The sequence below is a fragment of the Oculina patagonica genome, chromosome 8 (assembly GCF_052425735.1).
Source record: "Oculina patagonica isolate OP01 chromosome 8, crgOcupat, whole genome shotgun sequence".
NCBI classification, from domain to species: domain Eukaryota; kingdom Metazoa; phylum Cnidaria; class Anthozoa; order Scleractinia; family Oculinidae; genus Oculina; species Oculina patagonica.
This window is the reverse complement of record NC_135765.1, coordinates 725,780-745,076: the sequence shown is the minus strand read 5'-3', so window position 1 is coordinate 745,076 and position 19,297 is coordinate 725,780. Positions and strand designations below refer to the sequence as shown.

The window sequence follows — 19,297 nt, the reverse complement described above, 5'->3', positions numbered from 1 at the left end:
TAATTTTATTCAAACACCTAACTTGAAAATGACCGTCGAACGGTCGAAACGTCGTTCTAATTTTTTAGCGTTCAATTTTATTATACAATAATAATAATAATAATAATAATAACTTTATTATCGTGTCAAACTGTAGTAGCTGAGGGGAAAAGTCCCCTCTACTAATTGTGGACACCTAACCTGCCTAACTAAAAACGTAATTAATATATATAAAATAGAAAATATTAATATACATTTAGAAAACCTAATTACAACTATTAACTAAGCTAAAAAAAAAAAAAAAAAAAACACTGTACAAATATATTAAAATTCTGTTTCTTTAACTATATTAAAATATAAAAATTAAAATTATGTTAAAAATAAAAATTATGTCATGTAATGTTGGCGGCCAGTCATTCTTGGCATAGGTTGCATCCCCGACAGTCACTGACATTAGCAGCCAGCACAGTGAGGTCCTGACCACGTATAACGCATTTAAATTGATTCAAAGAGGGTAAATTTCTTAGTCTAGGAGTGAGAGCATTCCAAAGTTTGGGCCCTAGGTAACGAAGTGAGTGTTTTCCATATGTTACCGAAGAGAATCGAGGTTGAACAAATTCTCGTTTTCTTAAATTATATAAGCCACTGTCTACTTGGAAAAGATTACAGAGTCTCTCGGGCAGCAATTTATGCTTAATTTTATGCCGTGTAGCAGAAGCAAATTTTGCTTCTTGGAAACGAAATTGACGCTGGAAACAATGCTTCCCGTGTGGCAAAACTGGAAAACATTGATATTCGGGAAACATGCGTGCGTGCGCTACGGGTGTTTCTGGAAATCTGTGTCCTCGTTTTGTCAGGCCTTAATTCTTTGTTAATTCATTTGCTTTGCAGGTAAAAGACTACCACGAGGAAAACTACAATCCTACCGCGAGCTTTGCCCCGGTGTTTCCCAAATCGTCGACATCCTGGTTATTTACAAAGCCGGTGTGTGCTAACTCTGTAAACCTTCCAAAGCACACTTCAAGACCCTTCAACTTCCGGTGCGACCCTTGCACTATTGATAAACACAGTAGAAAGTTGTTTCCTTTGGCGTACGCTTTGTACCTGTCAATCTACTTTGCAGTTTACTTCCTTGCAGACGTTTGAGATTTCAGCTTGTTATTTATTGAGATATAATCTAGTCAAACAAGCGCGTAGTATAGAGATTGCAATGGAATTCCCGTGCCTCCTATTGCTGGTGAATTTACAGCGGATAAATTGAAGGAGGGAGGGGAGGGGATGGGACGGAAAGGGAAGGGGTGAAGGGGTTCCAACTTGCTCTTTTGAGCTAATCAGAGATAAAGCAGAGCGAAAGAGTTTACTAGAATGTACTATTGCCCATTGGAATATGGCAACTGTGCATACGCACCTCTTATGTGGCTACTTATTGTTATTGAAAGATGTTACTTTAAAATTAAAACCTTTCATTTCAGTTTCAAGTATTTTAAATGGTACTTGTTGTGTACTCAATCACGGTAATGTCAAATTCTTAGCGTTCTTATGTCCGCTCCGTCGTTGAGGGGGATTCTTGAATTTAAAGGGGCTAGCAAGGTCAAGGTTTTTTTGTAATTCTGTTTGTCTTCGTTGAATATGACCTCTAAGCGTCAAATTAAATTGACAAAGTCCTTTATTGGCAAAATCACGGCCACATTCAAACTGAAATAAACTTGAAAAAAGCCCGGCCGATGTTTTCCAAGCTCGGCCTCAAGTTCAGCCTGTTGAAATTATCAATGATATAGACTTGATTAAAAACATAAGACAAACAGCAGAAATAAGCATGGTTAAATAATGCATTTTTCTAAAATGTTCCCTCTACATTTCTTGCATCAGTTTACATGTTATGATTTTGTTCCGGCAATGTGTCCTAGCAACAAGACCCTTCTCGTCTCAGCACTTTTAAGCCTGCGTGAATATCGATGATTTGTATCTTAAAATACCCTTATAATTAAATAATAATTAAAAATAATTATTTCATTCTCTTTTATTTTGTTTGAGTCTTTTCCTTTTTCAAAGGCCATATATCGCCTTTGTTAGGCGGAGCAACTTCAACAGAAATACCTTCACATGGACCGTATCTTTGCATATAGAAATTAAAACATTGTATAATTTAGTTACGTTTTTATCTCCGTTTTTTAAATACAATGCTAAAATGATTGCTGTTTCGTCCAAGTTTTGACTCGCTTTCTTGATTTCTAGCACCTACTTTGTGTTACCATGCACCAATAGTCCATCAAATTCTGTTCTATGCACTGTTTCTTATCCGTCAGCTCTTTAAATTATATATCGCTGGGACTTTCTCGATTTCACCTTTAGGGTTCATTATCATTGTTATTTACAATATATTCAGCTTGCTTTCGAAGCAAGAGTGGAACAAATGTGGCCAAGATGGCCGATAGACAAGTTGTGGCTCCCAAGGAGTAGAAAGCGATGGCGTAACTCTGTAGTCCGTCATAAATCCATCCAGCGATCAGCGGTCCTAATGTACGTGGTATAGCTATCACAAAGAATGTCATTCCTAATCCATATGAGACTTTCTGCGGGCCTAGAATGTCACACACAATAACTGGGTTTATAATCAAGTAACACCCTCCAAACAAACCAAATATGAACGCAGCCACAGCTAGAACAGCGTATGATTCTGTAAGAGGTACGACAAAATTACTCAAGCCTACAACAAGAAAGGCGATTTGAGCAATGTATACCCGATTGAGGCGTCGGATGTCCGAGATGCGGCCGAAGATAACACGACCGAAACCCGATCCGACAGTTACAAACGTCAGCAGAAGGGAGGCCCTTGTCTTGTCGATTCCAATGTCTTCAGCCAAGCGAACCTGAAATAAAACAGAGAACAATAAGGTTTCTGTTTGTTTGTTGGCTTATTAATTCATACTTTTGTCAGGGAGTTGGGTGGAATGTAGGATGGCAATGGTTAATCTGACCACCATCGGGCCGCCAAATTTTAGATTAAAGAGGTTTTTAAATTGAGAAAATGACTGACTAATAGAAATTGGCTGAAATGACGAGGTGTTGGGGTTATACGCATTATACTGAGAGGGTAAACTGTGGCCGAAGATCCTTTAGATGCAGTTTTATCTCAGAGAAAAACAAACTTACAGGCTAAACTGGATCGATCAACAAAGAGAAGCCCGATACACAAGTGTTAGATTTTCAAACTTTCAGTTGGCAAGACCAATCTACTTTAGGTTCTTTCTATTCTTATACACGAAGACAATTAACCAAAACAGTGAAAGATCTAAAGTAATTTGTGCAAATTCTCACCAAATGAACAAAAGGGACCATGTAACCAAGCATGAAGATAAAAATGACAGCAATCCACATCAGGAATGCTTTGTTCCTCAAAATCTCGCAGTCAAACAGGCGCTTCTTCTCTTTTTGAGCTTCTGTGACGTCACCGCTCTGTGGGAACACACTACGCCTTGGACGATAAACCAGTGCGAATCCAGACAAGATCAGAAACGCTCCCGACAACACGCGAAACATGCTGGCCAGCCCGACATGAATAAACAATTGTTGCATGGTTGGGCTGAGTACACTTCCACCAATCGCACCACCGAGAGCCATGATGCCATTGGCGAATGCAAGCCTCGCTTTGAAGTACTTTGTGAGTATCAACAAATCGGCGAAGTATACCAGAGATGCGCCCATGCCCCAGACGAGGCTGTAGGTTAGGTACAACATCGGAAGACTGGTGGCGAAGGAAGAGCTCAACAAACCGATAGAGCAGGCCAGGGTACCAAGTAAGGCGACAACCCAGCATCCGTAGCGTTCGCTGAGGACAGCGCCGAGAGGAGAGAATAAATAATATGTAGATACGGCGAGAGAGCTCACCCAAGCTATAAAAGAAATGAACAAAAAAAAACTGATCAGTAAAATAGTGCTAGTAGTAAATAGGCAAGTAAACATTAGTAGTTTCGGCATGTTCGAATAGTGTTTTGTATAGGTAATCATACGATTTCGAGTTCAATTTGGAATTAATTTGCACGAGTGAGTTAAGGATAAAAAGTGACCAAGTTGAGTTATTACGCAAACGTTTGTTATGGAACAATCGTCTCAGAAGAGTCCAGAAATCGTCAAGAAATCAAGGACTATTGTAAGGAGATTCTGTTGTTATTTACCAACATTTCCAAATTCCGACCTGGATAGAGGACCCGCATGAAAACCAGCCATGGCTAATGTGGCTTTCTCTCTAAATATTGTAATTTAATTCACAACAAAAAATATTAGTCACCTGTTTCTGCCCTTGATTTGTTAAATTCGTCGATTAACGCGGCATAAATGACTCCAGAACTTGTTATAAGTCCTCCGACGAAAAACTCCATCAAAAATGTCGTTGCCAGGACCACCCACGCCCAACCTCTGTCATAATGAGCTTTGTGAGGGTCAAGACCAGCCTCTTCATCGGGACGAGGTTCTTTGAACGAATGGATGTTGTTGTTCTTTTCTTGGCAGGATTCGTTTTCACGCTGAGCTTCTACGTCACGAGAAGGTTCTTCGTCACACCGAGCCTCTGTACCAGGATGAGGTTCGTTATCCCAAGCCCATAGTGGGCCTGGGCATCAAGATGAGTCTGTTGACTGTAGCTGCTATGTACAGCCTCTTCGTCAGGACGAGGTTCTTCTTTTCTTGCGTTTGTGGCATTATTAGAAGCAGCCCGTTTTAATCCAGTTTCGTTGGCTTCAAAACTGCTCTGTCTGTCTTGCCCCATCTGTCAACAAACGATCAAGGTTTAGTCTTGTGTCAGGATTTGTCTTTATGTTTACAACAGGAGGAGCTGTGAAGACGAATCACCTCCTCCCTACACTCTCCCCACCCCCCCCCCCTCCCCCCCAGCCCCCACCATAAAAACTTTCGATCGACAGACCGACGTACAGATCGTTTCCGCAAGCATTGCATTTAGGATCAGCTCCAAAGAGCTACAGTCAACTCTCTCTAAGACGGACACCTTCGGGACCGGCCGCAGCTGTCCGTCTTAGAGAGGTGTCCGCTCTGTAGAGAGTCGAAGTAACACGACACCAGTAATTCTGAGATAATAAAGCTAACCTTTGCACAATGCAACAAACCTTTGCAAACTACAACAAGACTAAAATAATAAAAAGACCGTATTTGCTTGTTAAAGCAAAGAGAGCTTCTACGCAAAAAGCGCAAACTGTAAAACTGTAAGTAGAAAACGACCTCTTTAGTGCCCATACACGAAAGCAGAAAAGTAATGTTTTTGGTTAGTAAGCTTGGTATACACGTATCCTTAGGTCGCTGACTAACTTTGGTTTAGGTCAATACGAAGTTTGGAAGTATTTTCACTAATAAAACATGATAAAAAAAAACACTTCTTAAGTGTCCGTTAATGATTTCAAAGTGTCCGTTGTCCGTCTTAGAGAGGTGTCCGTCTTATAGGGAGTTTGGTTACAGTAAAATGACTGAAAAACCGCAGGGACCGTCACCAGGTGTCCGTCTTATGGAGGTGTCCGTCTTATAGAGGTGTCCGTTAAGAGAGAGTTGACCGTATTATTTTGCATGAATGGGCACCTTGCATTGTCTGAAACTACTTAGAATGATTTAAAGGCTTAGATTAATTGGTTTGGAAAACGTTTATAAAATGAGATCACAGTTTCGGTCGATTATTTCCAGAAAACGTACGTTTCGTCGACAGACTTGTCGGGTAACTGTCGGATTCCGACCGCCAGCCGGATCGAGCCCGACAGTCAGTGTTCACGTGCCCCTGAAGGAGCACGTGTTTTCAGCTTATTACGTAATAAGATTCGTTTTATCTTTGTTTGTGTCAATTATATCTCCATATAACAAGCCACAATCAATATTTTGGTTTCTTCATGGTTGATGATTTTTCCTTGACTTGCCGCACGTCATAAGATATGAACATAATTCTCCTTAGCTAAAAGATTTTGTCTCATAAGCTGGGAATCATGCGTGTGTGCACATTTATTTTAAGGGCAAGCCGGCTTTTCTACCCGCTTATGTCACATGTGGCTCTTAACAGCAACTAAGATATATATTTATATTTTTTATTCTCAGATAACTGCGTACCGGTTAAGTCTTACTTGACCTTAAAAGGAAAAAAAATTTTCGTATCCTATAGCAACTGAGCAAACATTTCTCAAAACCAAACATTTAACTTACAAATTTTTAAACACACAACGTTTTTATGCGAATGACGCAATTGCACCAAGGCGTGTAGGAACACAGGTGCTATGGGCCCATTTAGTTTAGTTTAGATTTAGAAAGCCCATGGTCTTTTTAAAATAATAGCCACTCGAATTCATGTTCATGTGGCTATTTTGTGCATTTTAGCCTTCAGTCCCCTTAGTCGTTGTTACAGAGTCCCCGTTTAAATTAAACCTCAATTCATTCAAAAACCAGGTCTTACTCAGTCTTTGTTTTAGCAAATAGCACTTAGAGCTTTTTTAAAATCGTCACAGACCAAGTCCTTAATTTACAGCTTTAGCTGGTTTTCAATGTCACGCCACGAAAAAGTCATCAAAATTATTCGGTAAAAAAGTCAAAAATTTGAAATGTTATAGAAGACTCATAGATAATCTACTTGTCCGAGTCTCAGGTCTGTGCAGTATACTCAAGTTATCCGTTGAAGACAAATACATTAAACTCAGTATGGAAACTTCATGTTAGTGACGTCAAGTGAAAACAAAGAATTCTGAAGAAAATAAGTACTTTACTACATCAGAAGTTCAGAACTAACAGAATAAGTTAATTTAATCATTAAAGCTGTTAACTAGGTCCGTAAAAACATAAACTGAACGAACACGTACATATACGAACTGAGAAGGTCTTTTGCACCAATGAAATTTATGAATATGTGAATGATAAAAGTTGAGGAATTTGACAGCGAAGTAAAAAGCTAAATTTCTAACGACAGTTATTTATGTTACATAACACTTGAAGCCAACAAATTTAATTTGCGGTGTAAAAAAATATTTAAAATCACAGAATAATTATAGTTTAACAAAGAAAAAAAAGCCAACGCAAGCCGACCTACAGATAACATGGGTAGCCGAATCCGGCTGTGAAGATAGGTGAAAATTTTTATACGTATTACATAACACACAGTCATTAGGGTAATAAAGCGTCAAGTTTAAATAGCATAACAGTAAAAGCGTATCCTTAGATTTTTGTAGATGAATCTAAAGCAAATGGAGAACAGGATAACGAACCAGTTTGGCAAACTGACAGAAAATGTTGATGCGAGTAACCCAAGGGATGGGAATTCAAAATAAGGCCCACCTCCGTTTAACGATGGACAGTTTTATCAGAACCTTTGCGGCTGGGCTATGCTACTAATTAATTCAACTTATTCCTCTTCGTGTGTCTCCAAAATAAGGACATTGGGCTAGACTATTACTCTGTTTGAGACACAATTACGTTTTTTTTTAAAGTAGACATTATTTTTCCTCACTCCAATCATCAGGTTGTCCTCTCCATCAAAAAGCTTGGTGATTACTGAGTGCTCTTTTTTCCTTTTCACAAATGTTAAAATAATGCTACGGAAAGAAATATGGTGTAGTTAACTTACCATTCTGTCGCTCAAAATTCTGTTCTCTTCTTGTGCAATCTCAGCGACTGACAGAAAAATGTTCTTTCAAGCCTGCTTCGAGCTTAGCTTGTGAATGTATAGGAAGCACTATATAAAGAGGGGGCGTCTATGTCATGCTAATTTAGCTGTTATTTTTCACTTAGTTGTTTTCACAGGCTCTCCGGCTGGTTAACCAAAAACTATTTAGCTATCAACCATCGAAAAAACTGTTTATCTATTAATGTCCCTGCCGCACTTGATTTCAATGGTAAAACTAATTCTATCGTGAAAGCGAAAGAACATAACTACTGGAATTCAACTGATCAGCAGTTTTCACCTGTAGAAATTTGACCTTACACTGCAAAAGCTACCTGTCCGTTGGAATTGCACGCATACTTGGCTTGATACTTCTTAATTGTTAAAGAAAGCAGAGGGCGTAGAGGAGTTAAAAATGTGTTTTAATGACGCAAGTGGATCATTACGCGGCGTATCTGAAGAGCCCCTTGGCTTGGAGTTTCTCGTGACTGCCATGTGTTCTGATGCAATTTAAATTCTTAATTTGTGGCTATTCTGTAGAAATAAGCAAACTTCATTGATTTGCGACTTCTTTATTGCAGCTGGTTCATATAAAATGAGTTCTTGATCAAGTATCAGAGCTGATTTGCTTAAATAAACACACGAACAGAACAAAAGTATATGAATCGAGGATACCACTCCGCAAATCGCGTAGAGACAGTAATTAGCTTTAAGGCAGTTCACAGAGCCCAATAGCCCTTATGCATTTTACGTTAGACTGGCTAATTTCACCACCAAGCCTAGCTTTCAAAGTGCAAACTTGTAAATTTTATCATGAGCAAATTCCCAAAGCGGAAAAATAAAAAGGAATACCCACGTGAAAACTGCATGGAGGTGGCAGAGGCGGGGTTGAGAAAAATTCGCGTAAACGAAGCTTGGTGGTGAATTTTGAGCACATGACATTATCATGCATAAGGGCTATTGAGATACTCGCTCTAGTCTTATTGTAATCATTCACACTCCTCAAACGCGTGATATCAAATGGAACAGGTTATTTTTTCACGTGCAGAATAAGATGCTGTCCAACAAACAATACTATGTTATTTTTAAAACTCCCACTCAACAAGATGTTCCGTATTTTAATAATTTGACTGATGTCTTAGCCGTTTAACATTGCATCAGTAGACCAAGATCCCCAGTTTTGTTTTTCCCAATTGTTTGAGAGATCAAAAAATATTTAAACATTCGTCATTTTGCAAGTGCGCAGTTCACATGATCAGAGCAATCTTAAGGGCCAAGATATTTGATTAATGGCAGAAGTGCATGAATAAATGCTTTGTTTTTTTTAACATTATTTGTTAAATCGTGTAACTAGAAAGTTTCGTAAGAAACAGAGGCGGCCATTAAAGAAATATTTTTTAACCCAGGTAGTTTTGATTTGAGTAAATTTGTAGTTTTGACTTCGTTTAACCTGTGAATTTTAGTCAACTTAAATATTTTATATTTCTAAATAGTACAGTATGTGGCCCTTGGTCCGGACGAAAAGGGCGCGAACGTGTATTTCTTAGCTTAGAAGAAGAGCAGTGAGCTGAGATTTGTCCTGTAAGTTACCGTAATATCCAGCTTACATGTGAAAAGAAAACAGCTTCTGTGCTTACTCGATTTCCCTGTAATATCGAAAACGGTGGTTCGGTTTGACGGCCCTTGGTCTGGACAGCGGGTCTTTGGTCCTGACAGCACGCAATGTTTACCCAACAATTGTTCAAACTCCAATCTAAAGAAGCTTCTTGTACATTTTTAATATGTTTTAGCGAAATTCAGAAAAATTTAGGGGAAGAGAGCTTTATTTCGTCTCAACAACAATATACAGTGAATATAGACTATAGCGCTTAGCTTGATAAGCGTGATTTGAAGTTTTAATTCAAACTCCTCGTTTTAGTTTTATTGTTGTAAAATGAAGTTTATTATGCCTTAGAACTCTTGAAACGGAGGGTGTAACCTTTGTCAGACTTCTTTTTTTTTTCAGTATTAGTTAGCTTTCCACCATCAGAAGTTTTAAAGATATATTTGGTTGCCGTCAGTGTCCAGACCACGGACCTAGTCAGAAAAATTACTTAGAAATTTTAATTTGTTTCGATTTGTTACTTTGGATGGAAACTCAAGCGGTCAATCAATTTTTTTGCAGTTTAGACTAGTTCGGATGTACAAGAATTATAAAGATAACCAGTTAATTTGTGGCGCCATGAAGAAACATCGCGAAAACAAGCTTCACCTACCTTCACGTCGACTTGAAATTCTCGACTTCACCGCCAGCAGGAAAGCCTTCGACCCGGGGCCTTCGAGCGAGGTTAAGATAGCAAACTGATCGAGAAATCTTTGGAAAGGTTCGGTTTTATTAAAACTCTTTTTCCTTTCGGAAAAAAGCACGATGAAACGAAAGTATCCGGACCAAGGGCTGTCCGGATTTAGGGCCACATACTGTAGTTTTAACTCTATCATTATTTATTTCAAGTCTCTTCAATTAGTTTTTTTACACAGCTAAAACCTTTAACTAAAACGTTTTTGTTCATTGGTTGTCTATATGGAGCAACAAACCCATTTTTTGTTCTCTTACTCAAATGCTAACTCGTCGAATCGGTATTGTTCAGTGAATGTTGTAAAGTAAACTGAAAAACTACATTTTGTAATCACTAAAAGGGCTCACGTTTTCAGAGAAAGAAAGGACGATTTTAATGACCTAAAAGAAACTTTTGGAATATAAAGCTTATCCATAGTTTTCTTTTTCTTTAGAAGAGGTCCAACGAAAAAAAAAACAAGACATTAATTACTTGTTATTTCTCACGAAAAAAAAGTTGTGATTTAGTGGGTTAAAGTGAAGATTTGGCGTGTTAAGCAATTAACACTGGACGATATTCAATTGTCCAAAAAAAAAGGGGAAGATTTTAAGTTAGGCCTTTTTGTTTCTCCCCCTCAAGAAGATAAAAACATGATCGCTACAGTTACTTTTTTTTAAAAAAAAAAATCAACCTACCCCTGATTTTTTTTTCTTGACTCGTTCCAATCTAAAGTTTGTTAAAGGTGCCCACAACGATACAAATAAAAGATACCATCATATTTACTTCAGTTTATATAGCTACCGATTTTCCACGCAATACTCAAAGTTGAGTATTGCCGGGGCGTTAATTACGTGATAAAACTGATATTTTTTAATTGTCTTGCTTAAGTACACTACACCTAATTGCAATTAGGTTGTCATGGAAAAAGGAAAAAGGCAAATAGAAATTAATCAAGCGCATGCATGAAACTTATTCTTACAAATGACCTCAAAATGCCTCAAAATATGAATAAATCAATTTATCTTGTTACAGCATAAAAAAGTGGACTCAAAGTGTGCAGATAAAAACTCGTGAGTTTTCTCTTAATGCTACCAGTTATGAAACTACGCTAACTAATTCCTATTTACCTTTTTTCTTTTCTCTATGACAACGTTATTGCGATTAAGTGTATCTAAATATTATGGAACCACGTAAATATTTCCTCCACTGAACGCAAATAAAACCCCAATATACCATCAATGTGATACGATCACTCTTGAAATGCCATTGTGAGAAACTGAGATATTGGGTCCAATATCAAATACCAATTAACAGCAACCCCCTCCCGCTGACGTACAAAGCAAGTCTTAAAAGATTTTTTTTTCGTGGAAAACAAAACGTCAACAAACGAAAGTATTGTTCCATACAATTAGTAAACAAAGTGGAAGTATGTAACTTAGTTATAGTCGAACGTGGACCCATTAAGCTCTTGGCTGTTTAAGGCGAATAGTCAATTAATTTTTTATGTGCGTGTTCGTCAAATTAGAGCTATTGCCTGAAGCAAATTGATTCATTGTGCATTTGCATATGACGTCATCCCAGGCCTTTCTTGCCATTGTAGACTCTCGAGGCTTTGACTTCTTAAATAGCCGCGTAGGAAGCAAGTTCTATAACTACGCAGGGAACATAAGTTGACTGAATTCCTTCTCACCCATGCATGTCCCGATATTCATCATTTGTTGAAGTCGTAAAAGTGAATATTCAACTCGTGTGAGTCGTCCCAACATGTATGAGTCCCCTCTCCCTCGTAAAACAAGACTTATGGTAGTGGTGAATGTGATACTTTAAAGTTATTAAATGCAACAAAGTGTTGCTTTTTGAAACTCTCTCTTGTTAAAGAAGGAACCCAGTCAGCTCGAAAGAGTCGTTAAAAATGCATTGCGCGAGAAAGAATAAACACGACATTTTACGAGTCCCCTCTCCCTTGTAAAAAAAAATATGATAGGGGCGAATGTGATAATTTTTAGTAAAACGCAATGAAGTGTTGCTTTTTGAAACTCTATTTTGTTAAAGAAGGGACCCAGTCAGCTTGAATGAGTCATCAAAAATGCATTACGCAGGAAAGAACATGACATGAATATGTGTTATTGAATAAGCGCGCTACGTAACAAACTGACAAATGCACGATTCCATAGGTTACGCGTCGAAATGGGCAAAAAGGCAAAAAAAAAAACGTTGCGCAAAAAAGACTAAAAGACATTACCTGAATATTCCTCGTTTAATAAACTACGCATGAAAATAACTTGACGTGCATGTATTTTCCTCGTTCTTTAAGCGGGTTGTACAAAAAAGATGCACCACTCCACAAATAATGCGCAGAATCAGCTAGATGGTTGAAAAATGTGTATTTTCTGAGAAGAAAAAACATGAGGTTAGAATATTTCTTGTTGATACTTGCTTATTGTATCGTTTAATTCGCAAACAGTTTCATTCAGTTCAAATCTGTGTGGCGTTTGTATTCTAATCACTCATTCAGCCAAAACTTTTCGACACGAATATTCTTTTTTCTGACAAGCGTGCTCTGCGACACTGTTTCCCAGTTGTACAAGTACGAGTTGTGCAAATTAATCGGCAGGACCCTTTCTCCCAGCTCCACTAAAACCTTTAGTGTCTATACTGAGATGCAGCTCAATCAATCAATCAATCAATCAATCAATCAATCAATCAATCAATCAATCAATCAATCAATCAATCAAACAATCAATCAATCAATCAATAAAATTTATTTAATCTCGGAGCTGACGGGGCTGACTAGGCCCCTAGCAAACATATGCTAACATGCCGAGAAAAAAAAAATGCAAATTGTGTGTTTATACAAAACGGAAAATTAATTAATCGAAAAGTATTTAATTCGTAAAAAGAAACTATCTAGCTGCGCACAGCATTGCGAAAGGTCTGAAGTGTTGCAATTGTTATTATTCCATCTGGCAGTTGATTCCAGGCGTTCGCCGCCCGGTATCGTACGGACTTCAGTCCATACTTGGTCGTATTGACCTTAGGTAAGACAAACTTATTAATACCTCTCAAGTTCTTGATATTGTCCCTGACACAAAAGAGGTCCTTAAGATATGCTGGTGCAATGTTATTAAGGCATTTGAATATTATAATAAGTGTATCTTGGACAGTTACGAGTCTTACGACTTGAGTTGGCTCTTCTTTTCAACTCCACCGAAACTCTTGGTCGGTGTAGTAAAACGCAGTTTCAAGGGGTAACACATACATTTCACTGAAATGTTTCACATTCGACTGTACACATTCTCCCTCGTGCTCAGAGTCCCCATCCCCACCTCCCCCCCCCCCACACACACACCCCTAACCCCCTTCCATTAATTTCCATCCTTCAAAACAACCTTCAAAACCAACAATTCGATATTCCGATCAATCTGGAGAGAGGACAAAAGCTTCTATTGCTGATATGGTCTTGCCTTCTAATTATAGTATTAATTTTGTATATTTATAAAATCCTGTGCAAAAATCATTCATTTATTTATTATCCCACAATTTGCTTCCGCTCCGTTCACTTTTGATATCATTAAAAATATCAAAATATTTAGTAAATAAACCCCTTCAGGCGACTGGTATATTGCAGGATAATGCCTCAGGCTGAACGATTGTCGAAAAATGAACAGTTGGCCGAGAAGCGAAGCTTCGATGGCAATTGTGAAATTTTGAGGACAATCTTTTGGTTGCGGAGGAGGCTAAGATATTTAGCAGTAGATTGGTTGATGAGCAGAAGATTAGTTGATTAGTGTGCACTTGTAGTCCTTGTAGTGTGCGGCACGCAAACCAACAGTGACAACAGCGTTCATAAATTATGATTCAACAAATCTTTTCAGGATTAAACACATCAGAAAGATCAACCTTAGCTGCTTGGTGGTTTTATGTCGGTATCCGTCGTCGTTTGCATGTTAGAAGCAGCGAGCAAGCGATATTGATGACAAATTCTGCTCTACTTCTTGTCGGAGTGTTACAGCGCCTGCGTTAAAGGTCATAGGTTCGACTCCTGTAAGGAGAACTCGGATTTTTTTTTCAAATAGCTTGAGTAACTGACTGAATAATCTTTTTATTAAATTACAAGTAGCTAATTAAACAAATTCACATTGACAAGATGTCAGCAGAACCTTTGCTCCATAATAAAATACCACTGTATTAGGTTAAAACAAGCTTTTTGTTGTTGCATTTGTTTACCTATTTCCTTTTTTCTTTCTTGTTTTCTTATTTTTTGCATCAACCATTTCTGTAAATAGATTAGCTTAGTTATAGGTAGCCTTTTCTCTTTCCTTGTTTTAAGTCGGTAATGCATTGCAACTAATTAATGACATTGTCAACTGAACATGCGAGTAAGTAGCAAATTGTAGATAAGTAATATACTGCACGTAATTTAGTAAAATATACTGTCAGTACTTATATGTACGTACGTTTTATTGCAAGTGTTTTGTAAGTAAATTACGTCTTGCATGTATGTTAGTATTTGTAGTTAGTAAGTGAGTTTTAAATTTAAATAAAACAAGGTTTAAAATAGAAATGAAAAATAAAAATGTATCGTGCAGTAAAACTTATGTAAAGCGACAGTCGTTAGCAAACTTCATACCGTCTTTTTGTAATAAACACTTCCACACTTAATCATCTAATAAAGTAAAACATCTACTATTCAAGGTTGTTTCTTTAAATCTGAAATGTAGGCTTTTGTTAGTCTCTCAAAAAATGAGGTCAGGCCCAGATTCCCTATTGGACAATGCTGTTTGATGACGTCAGTCTTTGAAGTATCATCCAATCAACGCGCCATTAGACTCATTCTCAGTCAGTGCTCCCTACCCCCCCCCCCCCCCCCTCCGTTGCATTAGACAAAAAAACGAGAAACGTTATTTACATAAGCGTGTAGCAAAACCAGCAAAACACAGCTTACTTGTATTCTATGAACTCAAAGAAGTTTTGTTTTACCTTTCTAAGTTGTGAAGTTATTGATAAAACTTATATAAACCCATCAACTGTAGTTACTGCAACGTAATAGTTTCTTCATTGTTTGCAAAATAAACACGAAACAGAACAACTTGATTAAGAAAATCAACGTAGCTTGGGCACTTTTGTCCTTGATCAATGCACTACCTCGCTGTAAATGATCGCAGCTGGACAGCTATGTAAACCGATCATATTTTCTATAGGTTTGTTTTGGCAAAGTAAACGAATACTGAACTGTATTCTCTGTGATAATCCGGTTCTCTTTTATCTTATTGTGTAATCGTACATCGCTTGGTTTCAACTGGCCTTCTACTTATCAGTAATTATTTTGAAAAGTTTTTTATTCGTTCACAACACATCTATTTGCCAGATGATCTGAAATATAGGCTTGTCAGGTTAGTTCTTTCATTTTCAACAGGGAGCAGGACTCACTCCGGACTTAATAAGATTTAGTTTTGATTTTTCCTCAACACCTTGAACAATGAAAGATCTAATCAAATCTTAAATATCTTACGATTATTTAATATTCTATGTCCTTAATTCGGTAAAAACGTGCCTAATTTTGTTCGAGGAGTGTAAAATAGATTACTGATCATGAAAAAACGAGGCAAACAAGTCGGGCATATGGGACCCTGAATACCAGGTTATGTAATCATATTCTGGTCAAAAAGAAGGACCCTCTTTAGGAGTTCCTCTTCCATAAAGAAATATCGGGAATGTTCTTACCCCTTTACTTTCACAAGAGGCAATAGATTGGTCTCCGAGCTAAATATATTTTTGTTCAAGTTGACTATGTCCATGAGATCTATGACCATCCAAAGCTTTTGCGTACGTAGCTACTTGATTTTTTCACAGAAAACGATTTTTAAAATTGGTAATGTCGTCTTATTGGCTTGTTAGCATTTCTATTTTCCATTCATCATTTAATTAAATGATGAATGGAAAATAGAATGCTAGCAAACCATAAACAACATTACCAATTTTAAAAATGGTCTTCAGTCGAAAAAATCAAGAACTAATTTATTTAAAATGATTTAAAAAAATTCCATTCTTTCCCCAGGATATATCATGTCACCGTACCAAACAGTCGCCTTCGTGTCAGTATTTATTTCTATCACCGCTGGTCGGGATGATTGCATCACTGTCCCCTCTATTAAAGACTACTCTCTTATTGGACACGCTTACAAGTCAACATCCGGGAAATCCCTTATGACGTGTATCATGTCATGTGATCAGGATGCAAACTGTTACAGTTTCAATTACAAGTTTCCCGCCAAAACATGCGAGTTAAACAACGTGACTCGATCTCTTCATCTTCAAGAATTTGTCTTTTCACCCGACGCTGTTTATTTTGATCACCCGTCCCGTCCCTCGGGATCATGCTCGGGTGACTGGCCTTGTGAAAACAAGGGGAAATGTGTGAACGTGGCGAGATTTCCTGGATTTAAGTGTGAATGTCAGTACAACTACATTGGGGATACGTGCAAAGGTAATATTGTATATAAAATAAAAGAAATTAATGCGTTGGGAATTTTTGTCCTGTTTAAAAAATCAATGTGATTAATTGGGGACATCACAAAATATATGAAGAGAGCATACCGGGGAAAGCGGGAGTAAAGTTCTTATTTTTCTTAGAAACCAACAAGGTTACTGAGGAAAATGATATGTACTGATCAAGAAATGAGAATCTTACAGTATGTCAGCCAGTTCAAATCCATGAAGGATTTTTCTCGCACGCTATTGTTCTAAGTACGTCACGTCACTTAACGAAAACTGGGGAATGTTTAATGATATCACCCAAGTTATTCCCTTCGGTTTTCAAAATTAGCGTTTTACGCTAATACGTTCAGTTTTTTTCTCGAATACCCTCCAACTGGTTCCAAAAATATGAACGGGTATTTTCCTTGGTCATTATCTTTTCTCGAAGAGAATTGTTTTCGTCAGGCTTGCGCTCGGAAAACTATTTGCTTTTTGGAATAGATAAAGTCTGAAGAAAAATATCTGTGCATTATCATTTTTATTTGGCTCCCAATGGCAAATCAACAATTCAGTCATACAATAATTCTCCCTCTTAGTTTGCAGTTCTCCTCCACTGGGAATGCAAGATGGCCGGATCCTAAACCATCAAATAGCAGCCTCGTCGTATGGTTTGTGGGTGAATCTCAAGACTTTTAAGGCCAAAGATTCTCGTTTGAGGATCACGTCAACCTCCTGGGTCAGCAGTATCTTGGATAATAGTCCGTGGTTACAAGTCAGCTTTGCGCCTGAAATCAAACTTATCAGCGGTATTGCTACTCAGGGAAATCCGTCACATGACTGGTGGACTACGAGTTACACCCTGAAGCATAGCATGACGGGTAAAACATGGCGGGAATATGAAAGAGAAGGGTTTGAAGAGGTAACAACTAACAAACGAGGTAGCTCAATTGATTCAAAAGGAAGTAAAGCGTGTAATCGAAAAACGTTTTCTGTTTTTGAACTTGTAGGTTGCTGCAATCAAATTAAACTTGTACTCATCTCGCCGGAGGGATGGGTCTATTGGGTAGTAGGCTTGGGGACGGGCGCGCATCCTGCTCTCAGCCTACAACGGGATTCGACCAATGACCCACAGCAGATGCTGTACCACTAAACACAAGCCACTAGGAGCAGGTCATGCCGACTGGGCAAACCTGAAAACCAAGAAAAAAACTAGTTAAAAAAGATACTAGGAAAGTGTTCCATGAAGATTGATATTAAATCACATTTTTGTTTCATTCTTTGTTGCAGATTTTTCTGGGAAATTCAAACAGAGATTCAGTTGTGAAGAACATTATCTCTCCACCCATCAAGGCGTCATTCATACGCGTTGTTCCGCTTACTAAATACATTCGTACTGCTTTACGAATAGAGCTTTATGGCTGTAATTTCATTGATGACTGAATAGATTAAAACACACAGAGTAGAGTAGAGTAGAGTAGAGTAGAGTAGAGTAGAGTAGAGTAGAGTAGAGTAGAGTAGAGTAGAGTAGAGTAGAGTAGAGTAGAGTAGAGTAGAGTAGAGTAGAGTAGAGTAGAGTCGGAGTAGAGTAGAGTAGAGTAGAGTAGAGTAGAGTAGAGTAGAGTAGAGTAGAGTAGAGTAGAGTAGAGTAGAGTAGAGTAGAGTAGAGTAGAGTAGAGTAGAGTAGAGTAGAGTAGAGTAGAGTAGAGTAGAGTAGAGTAGAGTAGAGTAGAGTAGAGTAGAATAGAGTAGTGTCGAGAAGTGTCGAGTCTAGTCGAGTCGAATCGAGTCGAATCGAGTCGAGTCGAGTCGAGTCGAGTCGAGTCGAGTCGAGTCGAGTCGAGTCGAGTCGAGTAGCGTAGCGAGTCGAGTAGAGTAGAGTAGGGGCACTAATAGAGAAGAGAATAGGAGAGTGAGATAGGATAGAGTAAGGCACAGCTACCGTTGTTACATATTTTGGACATTTATATGGAGATCCGTTTTGAGATTTCTGTTTCCTCATTATAAGGAGCCAGCATGATGATCTCAGACTACCCGAAGGCTTACCGATTTTTATTGATGAAATACACTGCGAAAGTTATCTCACTCTGTAAATAAATAAGTGGCCCTCGGGTTTCGCACCAGGTGACTATATCAAATACCTGTCACTAAAATACGCCATGTTACCTAGCAACACTTTTACCGCAAGCTCAGTTATTCTTGGAGATGACTCCAGTCTACATTCTTGCTACCATATTCCCATTGCAAAGAGTACGGGCACAATATACAAAATTACCGCCCTAGTTCACTTTCTTCCGCGTTAAATGGTCTGTGGCTAACTTTTTACCACACTCAAAGAGGGTTTTTTTATACATCGATGGTTGTAATATAGCTCAAATATGGTAAATAAACTATGTTTTACACACTGTTATCACAACCCGTCTTCTGTCTACCGACTGGAAACTGATCTCGTTATAGAAAACATGAGCTGATTTTAATAATCGCGAGTTTTTATTTTTTTTTTAATTTATCCATTAGCCGCAAATCCAGCCGACAAATAGTAGCTTGTATATTACCCTTCAGCGTCACAGGAAGCTCAGAAGCTTGAGGCTGTAAGATATAAACTGCGTGCGAAATTGATAATGACTCTTGCGTTATATTGCCGATATTTTTATAATAGAGTTTTGATCGTCTTGCTTTCATTCCTGCAGTCAAAATAAAGCTGTAAAGTAGCCAGTTTATTGCCATTTATGTGCGGTGTTGTTTCTGCTTATAAAATGTCGTAATGATAGAACAATTTCATGAGTCTAGATCAGTTCATGATATTGCATTACTAAAACACTGTAGATATTGCTGAAAATATTCCACTTTTAATATTTTCTGATCGTTCAAAATCTATCCTGTACGATAGATT

At 38.0% G+C, this 19,297-nt stretch overlaps 4 protein-coding genes across 4 annotated transcripts in view; 2 read left to right on the top strand and 2 right to left on the bottom strand.

The window, feature by feature from the left end:
• Nucleotides 1-1,460, top strand: part of LOC144662403 (glycine receptor subunit alphaZ1-like) — a 9,928-nt gene extending 8,468 nt beyond the window's left edge. Inside the window, exon 8 of the mRNA XM_078523202.1 lies at nt 871-1,460. Coding sequence (XP_078379328.1) covers nt 871-1,125 — 255 coding nt within the window. The 3' untranslated portion in view covers nt 1,126-1,460. The remainder of the gene's footprint in view (nt 1-870) is intronic.
• LOC144662416 (profilin-2-like) overlaps nt 1-19,297 on the bottom strand; it is a 168,062-nt gene that overhangs the window by 86,399 nt on the left and 62,366 nt on the right. The gene's annotated exons all lie outside the window — the stretch shown is intronic.
• Nucleotides 2,091-4,549, bottom strand: LOC144662410 (monocarboxylate transporter 10-like). The gene is made up of 3 exons (XM_078523208.1): nt 4,268-4,549; nt 3,298-3,872; nt 2,091-2,849 (listed from the first exon to the last, which is right to left on the bottom strand). The coding sequence occupies exons 1-3, from the start codon at nt 4,356-4,358 to the stop codon at nt 2,328-2,330; spliced, it is 1,188 nt and encodes a 395-aa protein (XP_078379334.1). The 5' UTR covers nt 4,359-4,549; the 3' UTR covers nt 2,091-2,327.
• On the top strand, nt 15,203-17,968 carry LOC144662172 (retinoschisin-like). Its single transcript, XM_078522924.1, has 4 exons — nt 15,203-15,323; nt 15,989-16,417; nt 17,004-17,326; nt 17,695-17,968. The coding sequence occupies exons 2-4, from the start codon at nt 15,997-15,999 to the stop codon at nt 17,845-17,847; spliced, it is 897 nt and encodes a 298-aa protein (XP_078379050.1). The 5' UTR covers nt 15,203-15,323; nt 15,989-15,996; the 3' UTR covers nt 17,848-17,968.

Bases quoted from the DNA above. Each gene is read 5' to 3' on its own strand.
- LOC144662410 (XM_078523208.1), bottom strand. From the start codon at position 4,358: ATGGAGTTTTTCGTCGGAGGACTTATAACAAGTTCTGGAGTCATTTAT. The intron at 3,873-4,267 runs GTGACTAATATT...TTTCTTTTATAG, and splicing joins CAAATCAAGGGCAGAAACAG to CTTGGGTGAGCTCTCTCGCC. The intron at 2,850-3,297 runs GTGAGAATTTGC...GTTTTATTTCAG, and splicing joins TGGTCCCTTTTGTTCATTTG to GTTCGCTTGGCTGAAGACAT.
- LOC144662172 (XM_078522924.1), top strand. From the start codon at position 15,997: ATGTCACCGTACCAAACAGTCGCCTTCGTGTCAGTATTTATTTCTATC. The intron at 16,418-17,003 runs GTAATATTGTAT...TCTCCCTCTTAG, and splicing joins CATTGGGGATACGTGCAAAG to TTTGCAGTTCTCCTCCACTG. The intron at 17,327-17,694 runs GTAACAACTAAC...TCTTTGTTGCAG, and splicing joins AAAGAGAAGGGTTTGAAGAG to ATTTTTCTGGGAAATTCAAA.